Source organism: Thermobia domestica, chromosome 7 (assembly GCF_964235325.1).
Source record: "Thermobia domestica chromosome 7, izTheDome1.hap1.1, whole genome shotgun sequence".
NCBI classification, from domain to species: domain Eukaryota; kingdom Metazoa; phylum Arthropoda; class Insecta; order Zygentoma; family Lepismatidae; genus Thermobia; species Thermobia domestica.
The window spans coordinates 261336005-261350724 of NC_137460.1; the positions used below are offsets into that span (position 1 = coordinate 261336005).

Consider the following 14720-nt stretch of genomic DNA (forward strand, 5'->3'; position numbering starts at 1 on the left):
GCGATGATATTGTTCGCTATATCGATCAATTTGAAGTATTGGCTCAGGTAAATAATTGGACAGACGTAAAGAAAAAATGGATTCTGGGTTCGCTTTTAAAGGGGTCAGCAGCCTATTGGTTTGACACTACGTCAAAACAAGCAGATTTTCCGGAGTTGTCATATGAGCAATTTAAACAGAAGTTAATAGCTGCTTTCAAGGACGCGCTTTTGCCTCAACTTACAGAACAGGAAATGCGGATGCGAGAACAAAATGAAGGAGAGAGTATTCTATCATACGTTTACGCCAAGCGTAATTTAATTTTACGTAACGATAAGGACGCGCCAGTAGCTAAGCAAGTGCAGTTAATAATCGATGGATTATCTCCGGAGTATATGAGATTGGCAATAAAAAAACAATATGTTACTGTTGAAGCTTTAGTGCAAGATTTGTTGGACGAGGAGAAGGCACGCGTGTTGTTAGAAAGAAAAGCAATTGAAAAGCTGATTAAGAAAAATCCGTTGTTAGCTAATTCTCAGTTAATGCAATGTAATCCACCTGAGAATACTCAAGTTCAATCGGCTTCTGTTCCGCAAAGTCAGCTTTCCCAGGCTGGAGTACGGACTTTGCCCTCTCAAGCTACGAACACACAGGAAACTGATCAGGTTAAAGATCAGCTGGCTGCTATACAAAAGCAATTAACGCAATTGTCTTTGCAAGCAGAAAATAAGAGAACAGATGATCAACGTTCGTTTTCGAGACGTAATACTAATAATAACAATAGTAATAACAATTATGGACGTAATTATAATAGACGGGGCAATGGCCAACGGTTTCAGCAAAATCGTTCCCGGGGTGGTCAGAATAACAATGCAGGGAATAGGACACAGCAGAGGGGTCCTATTATTTGTCATAAATGTGGAAAAGAAAACCATATTGCCACCCACTGTAGAAGTAATTTAAACTGATCAATAGAGTTGATGACGCAGGGCCATCAGCTCTTCAACGTCTTAAAGTCCCTATTCAGATTGATCGTGCGCTTCCTCATGTTAATGTTACTATTAATGGGAAAGAGAGTCCTTTATTATTGGATTCTGGATCACAGGTGTCTTGTATTGGTCAGGCCATGGTCCCGCGTTTTGCTAAAGTTCAAGCAACAAATAGTTTTTTGAAAGGCGTGACAGGGAATACTTTGTCTGTTAACAAGATAGCTTTGGTTCGATTCAAGCTTGGATAATCGATTCAAGCAATAAATCATTTTCAACATTTTCCATGTGTGAGATTTACGTCCTATATGGCTTAACACGTATGAGCGTTGAATAAATTCTATTTCAGGGTTTTGGCACGTGTGAGATTTTGGATCGGGTGTGTATAAACATGTGTGTAGCCAACTCTGGCAAGTGTGAGTTCTATATCTTGTGTGAATTAACGTGTGTTACCAAAGTTGAACGGTGTTTAAATCCCTTACCACACTCTTGGCACGTGTGGTGCTTAACTACTATGTGGATTGACATGTGTGAAGCCAAATTGGAACGTTGATTAAATGACATACCACACTCGTTGCATGTGTAAGGTTTTTCTCCTGTGTGGATTAACATGTGTCTAGCCAAATGCGAATGTACACTAAATCCCTTACCACACACTTCGCACGTGTGAGCTTTTTCTCCTGTGTGGACTAACTGGTGTGTAGCCAATTTTGAACGATGATTAAATGACTTACCACACTCTTGGCATGTGTAATGTTTTTCACCAGTGTGAATTAACAAGTGTCTAACCAAAGTTGAACGACGATTAAACCTCTTACCACATTCTTGGCACATGTAAGGTTTTTCTCCTGTGTGGATTGACAAGTGTTCAGCCAAATCGGAACGTCGTTTAAATCCCTTACCACACTCGTGGCACGTGTGAGGTTTTTCTCCTGTGTGGATTAACAGGTGCTGAGCTAAATCGCAACGTTGTTTAAATCCATTACCACACTCTTGGCACGTGTGAGGTTTTTCTCCTGTGTGGATTAACATGTGTCTAGCCAAATGCGAACGTACACTAAATCCCTTACCACACTCTTGGCACGTGTGAGATTTTTCTCCTGTGTGAATTGACAGATGTAAAGACAAACTAGAAAGTTGTTTAAACCCCTGACCACACTCTTGGCACATGTAAGGTTTTTTACCTGTGTGGATTAACAGGTGTTGAGCCAAATCGGAACGTCGTTTAAATCCCTTACCACACTCGTGGCACGTGTGAGGTTTTTCTCCTGTGTGGATTAACATGTGTGTAGCTAAATCTGAACGTCGTTTAAATCTTTTACCACATTCTTGGCACGTATGAGGTTTTTCTCCTGTGTGGATTAACATGTGTCTAGCCAAGTGTGAACGACGTTTAAATCCCCTACCACACTCTTGACACTTGTGACGTTTTTCTGCTGTGTGGATTAACATGTGTGTAGCCAAATGTGAACGACGTTTAAATCCCTTACCACACTCTTGGCACGTGTGAGGTTTTTCACCTGTGTGGATTAACATGTGTGTAGCCAAATCTGAACGACGTTTAAATCCCTTACCACACTCTTGGCATGTGTGAGGTTTTTCTCCTGTGTGTGTTAACATGTGTCTAGCCAAATATGAACGTTGGTTAAATACATTACCACACTCTTGGCATGTGTGTAACCTTGCACCTGTACGATTTAACATGTGCGTAGCCAAACATGAACATACACTAAATTCCATTCCACATGCTCCGCTGATGTGGGATTTTTGACCTGTGTGCACTAAGTTATTCCATGACAAAGTTGAACTTTGACTAAAGTGTTTTTCACTCTTTCGGTAGGTATGACCCTTTTCACTCTCCGGAGCTAGAATATGCCTTGACCAAAGTGATGGATGAAACCTCTTGCCAAACTGCAAAGTATGAGATTCCTCATCTGAATGAGAAATGGTTTCCTTTAAAGTAATACACGTATCGTCTTCTCCGTGGAATAGTAATACGTTATCGCGCCTGTAACAAATTCAACAAATAAGGAACTGTGAATGGAGATAATGATTAAGTAGCAACAAAAAAAAAAAATAATAATAATAATAATCATTCTCTATATTTCATGATAAAATTACACTCAATTTTTTTATTAGATGAAATATTGTACAAATATGAAATGGAGTACCACTGAGTAGTTTCCATATCTTTCTATTCTCAAAATAAGAGGCTGTAGTTTGTTTCAATATATCAAATTGAGCCATCGTTTATACCGTGGCTGTCATAAGTGTTTGACCGTGGCTGCTTTGAAACAAATGCACAGTAAGAGAATTAAATCTGTCTTATCTGTAGTTACATGTGGAGAAAAAACAAACTTGCGTATCAAAGGTTTAAGAACAGCTGAACTAATTAAAATAAACTCTACCGAAGATCATTCACTTATATCATCATAAGAGGAATACGAAATGCATTTTGAAACGAAGAAAAAAAAAAATTTTCCAAGGTGAGGCAGAGAAACTTAAAGTAACCAGACTAAGGACGAATCATTTACAGCGTAGTGATTGTAGTTCAGTGGTCTAGGCGATTGGCCAGTAATCTGAAAATTTTTCGATCGAATACACGTCGAGCATATTTTTTTTAACTTTAGGAATGTTGATGGCGGTTGACCAACGATAACACACGCTTTATTACATTCAAATATTTGAATACTTCTTTAATAATTCTTTAATAATAAATTTCTATGATAGACACGCCCCTATAGTTAAGAAACGTGTTGCGCAACACCCATCACCATGCTAAACCGATGAATTACGTTCGTTAATGGCGCGGAGAGATAAAGCTTATAGAGCATACAGGAGACATGTTAAAAATAGTAATCCTTCCAGTGATAGCACAATGAATCCTAATACGAAATTCGAAAACAATAGGATATTAAGAAACCGTTGCACGCAAGAAGTAAGGAAGGCAAAACGGCTCTTTGCCTATTAAATACTTGAACTCCAAAATAATGGAGCAGTTCTTTGGAAATGGCTGAAGTATTAGGTGTTGGGAGAAACATAGCCAAGAACGCTGTTAACTATACGCCAGATGAATTGAACACTTTTTTCTGTCAAAGCTGTATGGTACCAGCCTTTATGAATCTGCAAACAATGAATAGTATTGTAGCTTCGGAAATTAACTCTCTGTTCTCTACTTCTCACGTACAGCCTGCACATGTATTAAAAGCGATCCAAAGAATTAAATTTAAAGCCACTGGTACAGATGATATTTCAATAACCATGATCAGGAAAATCCTACTGTATGTACTTAATCTTATCACTGACATTTTTAATTACTCTCTTGCCACAGGTACTTTTCCCACAGTATGGAAACTCGCTAGGGTCCCCTCACTTCCAAAAAAGAACAACGCTGATAATATTGCAGACTATCGTCCAATCGCTGTCCTTCCCGAGCTTTCAAAAATTTCTGAATATATTGTAAATGATCAAATTCGGGAATACCTAACAACAAATAATTTATTGGATACATTTCAATCTGGTTTTCGAAGTAATCATAGCACATGCACTGTAGTAAACATAACGGAGGATATAAGATTGGCTATTTATAACAGAAAACTGACGCTCCCTACTCTACTTGACTATAGTAAGGCATTTCAAACGATTGATGTTGACATATTACTTCAGAAATTATCACTATTGTTTAATTTTTCTGAATCAGTGGTTAAATGGTTTCATTCTTACCTTCACGAACGTAAACAAAGAGTAGTGATCAATCAGGATCACATATCGACATGGCATTGTATCAACAGTGGAGTGCCGCAGGGTAGCGTACTAGGTCCCCTTCTCTTTGCCCTTTACATTAATGATCTCCCTAAAATTCTCACCTATTGTAAATACCATATTTACGCTGATGATTTTCAGTTATATGCTTCTTTTCCCCAACAAGATATTAATAATGCGATTGAGAAAATAAATACTGAGTTAAACAAAATCAGCGACTGGTCTACGGCTCATGGGTTAAAATTAAATGCAACAAAATCGCAGTGCATCTTAATTGGCTCCCCAAGAATTCTTTCTTCTATTAATATCTATCAGCTCCCAAATATAATATTGTCCAATACTGTTATTTCATTTTCTACAGCTGCCAAAAATATCGGAGTCATAATAAATCAAAATCTCTCCTGGTCAGATCAAATAAATGGAGTTTGTAAGAGAGCATTTGGTGCTCTACATACGTTAACTCGACTAAGAATTTTCTTACCAATATGTTTGAAGATCAAACTTGTCAAAGTACTGGTGTTCCCACATCTTGACTATTGCGACTCAGTCTATTCTGATCTAACAGAAAATCAATCAAAGCGCTTGCAAAGAGTGCAAAATAGCTTACAGGGAACATCTCACATCTTTTTATAAAAAACTGTCATGCCTGACGTTAGTCGGAAGAAGAAATTTACATAATCTTACCATATTGTACAAAATACTTACTACGTCAGAACCATCGTATCTAGCCCGTAGATTTTTATATTTATGAGATTACATTGGTTTTGTGTAACGTTGCCCATGAAAAGACGAATTTCTCATCTCGATTCTACAAACAAACCAAACAAAATCGGGATGAGACTTAACATTTTAATTCCAGACGGGATAAGGCTAACTCACTCTATCGTCATGCTTTGGAGATGAGAATCGAGACGAGACGAAAAGTATCGTAAATATTTTTCGTCTTATCTCGATTCTATAAATAGTGTATGCCACTCTTTGAGCAAAAATTGCTATGTAGACTGAATCTTATATATTATTTTGTTACTTTGTACTTCAGAGCTCACCGAATTATGGTCTGTGTATATATTTTTGTAGCGAAGCTTTTACATCTGCAAATTCCACACGTTAGTTTATTACAAGCTTTAGTGTTCAATTATATTCAGGTCTTTCTATTACAGTTATTTTCCTGGAAACGTAAAGTAGAATATTTTCTACACGAAATATTAGCAGAAAGCTTTCGTTTAAATTAGAGTAGCTGTACCCCGTCCTCGAAACCCCTACGTTTAAGTAAGTTTTGCCGAATTTTAGTGCAACTAAAAACTTTTAATAGCATTATTATTATTATTATTATTATTATTATTATTATTATTATTATTGAAGTGTTGTAAATTTAATGGTACAAACTGTTCCACTCAGCTCCCGCCTAGTATGCATTGTGCTGAACAAACAACGTGTGTATAGGTTTCCTCCGTGTTCTGCTTCCTCGTACTTTCTTTATTTCAATATTTCTTTCATTCTCATCATCGACGTGTTCTGTAGCTTAGCCGGCATAACCATTAATTAAAAACAAATTTTCTTACGGCTCTTGTGAGTTCAGAATCCATACTTTCTACACGAAATTTGCCTCGAAACTTTCCGTTATAACATTTAACTAGTACTAGGGAAACTTTCCGTTATAACATTTAGCTAGTTGAAGGGACGTTTGTGAGGGTATGTCCTGTTGATCCTGACACTTCTCTCTAATCCCGACTATTTTGTAACTTCTGGCTAACGCTACGGGCGATTTTACAGATTTTAATACAATGTGTCCTCATACGGAAATTGTTACCTATATTATTATTATTATTATTATTATTGAATATTTGATACCTCAATATTACGTCCTACAGCAAAGTAAATAAACAAACTGAAGGTACGGAAACAAATTCTTTTAACCCTATATAAGGATGAATTGAGTTATGAGGTACTATGCAAAGAAAAGATAGGAAAAAGGTGTCAGCTACTGGATAATGTGAAAATCGAACAGAACCCAAGTAGGATGTGTCTTTATCACAACACCCTTTCGAAGTAACACCCTTTCTTTGGGTAAAGGACAGTAGTGTAATAACCTAACTCCTGGGCCAAACTCTAGGCCAATCCATTTTGGAAATATCTTTGACCAGCACAGATTGAGTAGGGTGAGATTGGGCAGGGTGCTTTGCGCATAGACTTTTATAACATTTAAAATCATAAAAATACTTATATCTAAAACTTACTTTTAACATTAAAAGTAAAAAAGAAGTTTTTACGTCAAATTATACATCCTGGGTTGATTTTAAGAATAAAAGATTGGTTATGTATCTAATGCTATCGATAAACAAGATGTTGTAACATTAGAGCAGCTTGAATAAGCAAACGAAGAGTTTACACAAAAAGAAACTGTAGAATTACCATGTCGATTGGCAAAAGATGATGTTGGGAAACCAGCCATTTTTGTATATAATTTAGCTGCTGCCTACAAATTTCTTTATAGAAGTAGTTAATGCATACAGAATCAAGTTTCAATTCATAACTTATAGACACATTTTTAAATGACATTCTATTTGAAAGTTTTCCATTACAATTTAATATAAATGATCAGTTAACAATTAGACCATCCAAAAATTCTGATTTGAAACAAGGCAAATCATTAATGCTTATTATGTATGTAGAAAGAGAGGATGAAGATGAATACGAAAACGAATCATGTGATAATGATAATGTTAGGAGGATAGTATTAGGTAATGATGAATTTTAAATTTCTATATAATAAACAGGATGTATTGTGTTAAGTGTAAGAAATCCACAGATACGAAGAAAAACCCTATTAGAATAGAAAAAAAACAGATTGGAAGATATAGTAAGAAAGGTATTGGTTCAGTATGTGGTGTTACTAAATCGTAATTCGTTAAAAAGAAAGATTTACTAGAACAAGGTAAAGGTATTAGAGAAGGCATTATAGAAGAAATTCACAAACGTTCCGGAAAGAATTATCCTAGGTTAAGTGTTATTGTTAAAGGTATAGATGATTTATGGCAAGCAGATCTTGTGGAAATGCATAGTGGCATGTTAAAAGGTATCTCTAAGTTAAACAAAGGCTATAAGTATTTCTAACGATTATAGATGTGTTTTCGAAATATGCTTTTGCTGTTCCTGTTAAAGATAAGAGCGGTAAAAATGTTACAGAAGCATTTGAATCCATATTAAGAACGAGAAAACCTAGTAACTTACAAACTGATCAAGGCAAAGAGTTTTACAATAAAGAATTTAAGAAGGTGATAGAGGAAAATAAGATTAATCATTACTCAACCTATAGGGGTAAGAAAGCTTCTGTTGTTGAGAGATTCAATAGAACTCTTAAACAAAACATGTAAAAAAATTTACAACACAAGGAGATTATAACTGGATAGAAATATTACCAACACTAGTTAACAAGTATAATAATCGTATGCATAGAACCATTGGTTTAAAGCCTATAGAAGTGAATAAAAAGAATGAGCAAATAAGTAAATCGAAAGGGTTATTTGAAAAAGGATATACACCTAATTGGTCAACAGAAGTATTTTTTATTAGCGAAGTTATACCATCTAATGCACCTCCGTATAGAATTAAAGCTTTAGAAGAAGAGGATGTGCAAGGTAGATTTTACGAACCAGAACTATTAAAGACGAAACATAAAGATGAATACTTAGTTGAGGTGTTGAGAAAGAAAGGTGACAAAGCATACGTTAAATGGTTAGTATTTGATGATTCACATAGTAGCTGGATAGATAAAAGTAATGTTGTAGTATAAATTTAAATATTATTTTTATGGAATAATAACCATAATAGGTTAGTATGGGTGAAAGTTTGAATGAGATATGTTACGAACAGACTAAAGATATTGGTATGGTACCTTTGGTGATTTTAAACTGATTATAGAAAAGAACACAGGTTACTTCAATGCTACTAAATTGTGTGCAACGGGAGGTAGAAGATTTAAAAAAAGTTAGAAAATAAAGGTTCAAATGAAATATTAGAATATTACAATAACAAACTAAGTGGACCGAATTCGGGCCACTTCAAAAACTCACCTTATACAGTAAAACTAGCTGGTAACGAAATAATGTTAAAAAATATTTTCTAAACAATAGATACGAGTACTATGGATAGTTTAAAAGTTATTTGTTACGAACAGATTAAAGACATTTATTGGTATGCTGTTTTTGGAGATTTTAAATTGATTGTGGATCAGAGTACAAGATACTTCATTGCTACTAAGTTGTTTCTAGATGGTGGTAAGAGGTTTGATAATTGGTTAAAAAATAAAGTCACAAGAGTTAATAAGATACTATGAGCTAGAACTAACCAACTCCTCTAATTATAGGAATTGCTCTTCCACATACCTAATAAAACGAGGAGACAAAGAAGCAATCTCAATCATATGTGGAACTTATGTACACAAGAAATACTACTAGCTGTTGCCTTTTTGATATCTAAAGATTTTTACAATAAGTGTTATGATATTATCGAAGACTACTTCATCCAAGACTTTAAGCAATATAGAGTAAACAACGAATAACTCCAAACACGAATGCAAGATATAGAAAAATAGCAGCACCATATACAGACGATGATTCAAAAGATAATTGCCTAATGATATACAAGAACTAACGTAATGACCCTTTCCCTTATTATGCTACCAGATGCCAAAAGAGAAGTCTATATAAGCCTCTTAATGAGGCAGAAGAAAAATATCCAGATCATGAGATAATATACGAAAAGTTTCGAGATCCTAACAGTATTAAGTTATTCAACCTAGTGCAAAAAGAATTAGATATTCGTAAAGGTAAGGGTAATGAGTTTTCGACGTCCCTATCAGAAGAAGATTTGGTTAAAGAAATTAAAAAAATTGATTGTTTCTATTATCGGTTAACGTCGAGTCCTATGTAAAAACTTTCGATATAACTTTTATGATTATCGTTTCATAAAAACTTAACTTCAATCTTCGATTTTATTATTTCCAATCTTCCACAGAAAAAAAAACGGATTATCAAAATCAGGATTTTCTTCAGGATATTCATTGTTGTTGTTGTTTTTGTTGTCAAGTATAATAACTGTTCTACAGAAAGGACAAGTGTTAATAATTCTTAACTAGGTAAGCATATATTCAACACAGAACACAACCTTACACGTCATTTTACATAATTCAGTTTTTGTTTCTTTGCATATTGAGCATTCTGAGTTCTCTATTAAATGTAAACCTGTTAAGAGTAGCATTAGTTTGTTTCTGAGGGATTCTTGACATGCTTATTTACTCTTAAGAATTTAAACATATCGATCTTACCTGTGATTTTCATTAGATAGTTTTCTGAGAACTTCCTATCGCAACAAGTGCGTATTATGCTGTTTTTACTCTAAACCTTTGCTTTCGAACTCGAGAACGAATTTCCGGTTTTATCGTGTAAACTAACACTTGACCAGTAAACTTTATTTTATTTCTCACATGTGCTTCATCTAGCGGTGGTGTAATATCGTACAAATCGATAATAGAATCAAATTCTCTCAAGAAGGCTGTTAGTTCTTTTCCTGAGATTAGACAATTTTTAGAAACTATATCCCAACAGAGTTTGTCTTTTAAGGTTTTTAGGAATGTAAGTTTAAGCAAATCTGTTTTGCAAGAGAGTATGCTCCAAAGACCCAAGTAAGTATTCTTGGAATTGTGTGCAAACCTCAATAGCTTGTTTTTGCGAATATGTCTCCAGTTATTTTCTTCACCAAACACGAGCCAATCAACTTCTTCTTTAAATTCATTAACATAATCTTCACTCATTTGTTGAGCGTATTCATACGTGTAGTCTTCCCAATGAATATGTCCTCTTGTATGTTCTTTATTGTTTCGTACGAAATCTGGTTTTAAATGATGATAACAACATGAACCATACCTTCGTTCACACAATTTGTCTCAGAAAAGTATATCACTATACTTATTAACCCTCGTAGCCCCAAGGAGAGGTGCACGTGCACCCCAACTTCAATTTTTTTTGCACAATTCTTTTGTGTGTTTTAGTAGAAATATATGCATTTAGGATATTGTTTTTGTAAAAGTCACGTTTCTTTGAGAAAAGTTTCGGAACATTTCAGCAAATAATTAGGCTTGGAATATTTAGTTTTGTTAGTGGGGTGCAGTTGCACCCCCCGTTGGTGTTTAACGTTTGTTGTTTTTATTTCTTCACTTTTGAGATTTCTGAGTTGCAAACACTGATTGCAGTACTGATTTTGTGAACGTTATTATATAGTAACGCTTGGCGATAGTGTTTTGTTCGACTTTGATCTAAGTTCAATTGTTTTAACCATAGATGTCACTCCTGTGTAATCTGTTTTCTGTCTTTTGCCTCATTTGACGAAGTTGTATTCTTTTGGTGTTTAGTGCTCAGTGCTGAAGCTTATTACTTGACTTTGAACCATGCGTTGTGATGTATCAGAAACGAAAACGAATCCCAGTTGCTTCAACTTCTCGTGTATCGGGTTGTAGTCTTACAGAAAATGAAATCCTGAGATACCTTGACGACGAGGACTACGACGATCCAGTTTTTGCACTTTCAGAATCAGGTACTGAAGAAGACTATTTGCAAAGTTAAGAAGAATCTGCTTACATGCTTTGGGGATCATCTAGTGACAGTGAAGGTGAAAATACAGCCCATATTAGCAGTTTTATGACAGCACAATCTGATGAGAAGTGGTTTAGGGAGCCGTTTACACAGAGAAGATATAAAGCGCATAACGTATTACACCAGAAACGTGGCCTTACACAACACAGTGCTTCCGTGACTCAAATGGACGAATCATTCAAGCTTTTTATTTCAGATCAAATTATTGATATTATTGTGATTGAGACACACAGATAAGCAGTTTCAGCATTTGATAAACGGAACGAACATCACCCTGAAAACATTCGTACCTGGCAACCAACAAAGAGGACAGAAGTAACGGCTTACATTGGTTTGTTGATTACTGCAGGAGCTTTGAAAGCTAACAAAGAAGCAGTCAAAAAGTTGTGGACGAGTGATCTTGCATATTGTCGACCGATATTTTCAGCGACAATGTCAAAGAACAGATTTGTTGCTATGACATCTTTCCTTCGATTTGACAATTTAGAAACAAGGGCAGAACGACGAGCTGTAGACAAAACAACTCCCGTAAAGAACATTTTTGAAATATTTGCTGAGAATTGCAGGTATAACATGAATCCGGGACCACATCTGTGTGTTGATGAACAACTTGTAGGGTTTAGAGGGAAGGCTCCAGTAAGAGTGTATATGAAGAATAAGCCAGATAAATATGGCCTAAAATACTCGGTGCTTGCTGAGAACGAAATCCCGTATGCACACAATATACAACTTTATGCTGGGAAGATAGCAGAGAAGGCAGAGAGAAAGATCAAGGGAAAGGAGTAGTTCTAGACCTTGTAAGCCATCTGCAAGGTGGTTATGGCATAACAACAGATAATTTCTTCAGAAGAAAGCAATTGGCCGATGCCCTATTGGAGAAGAACCTCACATTGTGTGGGACCATAAGAAAAACGAAACTGACATTCCGTCGGAGTTTTTACACCAGACATACGACGAGAAATATACTCAAGTGTATTTGGCTTCACTGAGAAACATACACTTGTGTCGTATGTACCAGCCAAGAATCGAGCTGTTGTTCTTCTATCAACGGAACTTCACGACGCGAAGATATATGAAGGTTTAGAAAGGAAGCCCGAAATAACCCTCCGTTACAATGATACAAAGGGAGGCGTCAATACAATCGACAAAATGTGCAAAGAATTTTCTACCAAACGGAAAACCAAACGATGGCCTATGACAATATTCTCCAATATGTTAGACATTGGCGCTATAAATGCTTTCGCAGTTTGGGTGACAAAATTCCCCGAGTGGGAGTTACAGAGAAAGAACTGGTGCAGAGTATTCCTCTTGTCGTTAGGGAAAATGTTGATTTTACCTCAAATTGAAAAACGGAAACAAATTACTCATTCTTTCTGTAAACATTCTGTTTTTTACTAGTTTTGGCCCCCTTCTGTTTGACATAACCCAAAATATGAAGCTTGGACACTTCGTTAAATAAGAAATAAATACTTTAATATGGGGTGCGCTTGCACCCCACCTTGGTGCTTAACGTAATTTTTTAACCTTGGAGCTACGAGGGTTAATAATGTTTTCGTATCTAAGTCTCTTCTGTTTGATAATCTGACCCAATTGATGTGTTCTTCATAACGTTCTATAAAAGAAAGTGACAGTTTATGGGTTGATGTAACTGAACACCAATGCATCTTGTTTTTGAAGATATGTAGAAAGTTATCGGGTAAGTTCTTTATTTCTAAAATTTGTTTCCATTCTTTGAATTTTCGACTACTAAGTGCATTTATAACTATATTTCCACAAAGCGGATTCTGAAATACAGGTTTAATCTTTGAATCATGTCTTTTATAAGCTCATCTTCATTCATCATTGTTTTATCTTGTTTACTTGGTTGTTGTGAATTTGCAGCAGTTGTTGCTAAAGACTTATTTCTGTGCTCGTTGATTAAGGCTATTATTTCTGCTTTTCTAAGCATTGAATAACCAAGTACTCCGTTCTCTCTACATTATTGCTTAAGTTGGGGGTTAGTTTTCCTTTCGAAAACCTCCTTTTTTATAATAATAAGAAAGTAGGTATTCATTTTTGTTCATGTCTGTATTTAATAAATATGGATAAGCAGTATGAATGGATACAGAATAAACTTAACCTTATTCATCAAGATCTTCAACTCATAGCAATACTACTAGAAAAACAAATATTAAAAGAACAAGGAATGCTATTAAAAGAAAAAGAGAATGGAGTATTAGAAATATATACACCAGAATCAAATTGGGATAGCGACAAAAATCTTTAGCCCACAAATGATAGTGACAAAGAACTTGAGCCTACAAATGATCGTTTTGTAGGCTCAAGTTTCAAGCTTCAAATTCCTCGACAGAAGCTTAAAATATACAAAACGATAATTATGCCTGTTGTTCTGTATGGCTGCGAAACATGGTCACTTACTCTGAGGGAAGAACATAGACTGAAAGTATTTGAGAACAAGATCCTTAGACGAATATTCGGACCCAAGAGGAACGGGTATGGGGAATGGCGGAAACTTCATAATGAGGAACTACATAATTTATATGGTCTACCCAACATTGTTAGGGTCGTCAAGTCTAGGAGGCTTAGGTGGGCGGGTCATGTAGCTAGAATGGAAGAAAGTAGAAACGCTTTCAAAGTCTTGACTGGAAGACCAATCGGAAAACGACCATTAGGAAAACCTATGCGCTGATGGGAGGACAATATTAAGATGGATCTCGCAGAGATAGGAATGCAAAGTAGAAACTGGATCCAATTAGCTAAGGATAGAAGTCAGTGGAGAGCTTTTGTGAACGCGGCATATAACCTCCGGGTTCCATAGGCCGTAGATTTAGTTAGTTAGTTAGTTATAGACGCAATGTACAGTATTTAGCTTCAACCTCAAAGCACTTATGCATTCTAATTATTAAATACTTCACGCTATTCTTATGTTCTGATCAAAGCATTGCGATAACGGGTGTGCTGAAAGTTATAAACACTCAAAAAATGGTCTAGAAGTTATAAACAATCAGGAGGACATTATGCGATAGAGTAAAAATGTAATTATGTATAGTGTAATGCAGTTTTAGATGTAAGTTTTTTATGATTTTAAATGGCATAAAAGCATATGCGCAAAGCAACCTGCTCAATCTCACCCTACTCAATCTGTGCTGGTAACAGATATTTCCAAAATGGGTTGGCCAGAGTTTTGGCCCAGAAGTTAGGTTATTACAATACTAAAGACATTGGATTATGTATGCGCAATATTGATATATTATCAAAATATATAAAAAGGAATCATTATAATTTATCAATTTTTCTTGAACGAATATACGGAGCTTCTTGTAAATGCCGAACGAAAATATTA

At 35.5% G+C, this 14720-nt stretch overlaps 1 protein-coding gene across 1 annotated transcript in view; it reads right to left on the reverse strand.

Annotated features, from left to right (window-relative positions):
• Positions 1-1379: 1379 nt before the first annotated feature.
• LOC145690866 (uncharacterized) overlaps positions 1380-14720 on the reverse strand; it is a 52048-nt gene continuing 38707 nt past the window's right edge. Inside the window, exon 2 of the mRNA XM_081766260.1 lies at positions 1380-2973. Within this exon, the coding sequence (XP_081622386.1) occupies positions 1389-2973 (1585 nt within the window). The 3' untranslated portion in view covers positions 1380-1388. The remainder of the gene's footprint in view (positions 2974-14720) is intronic.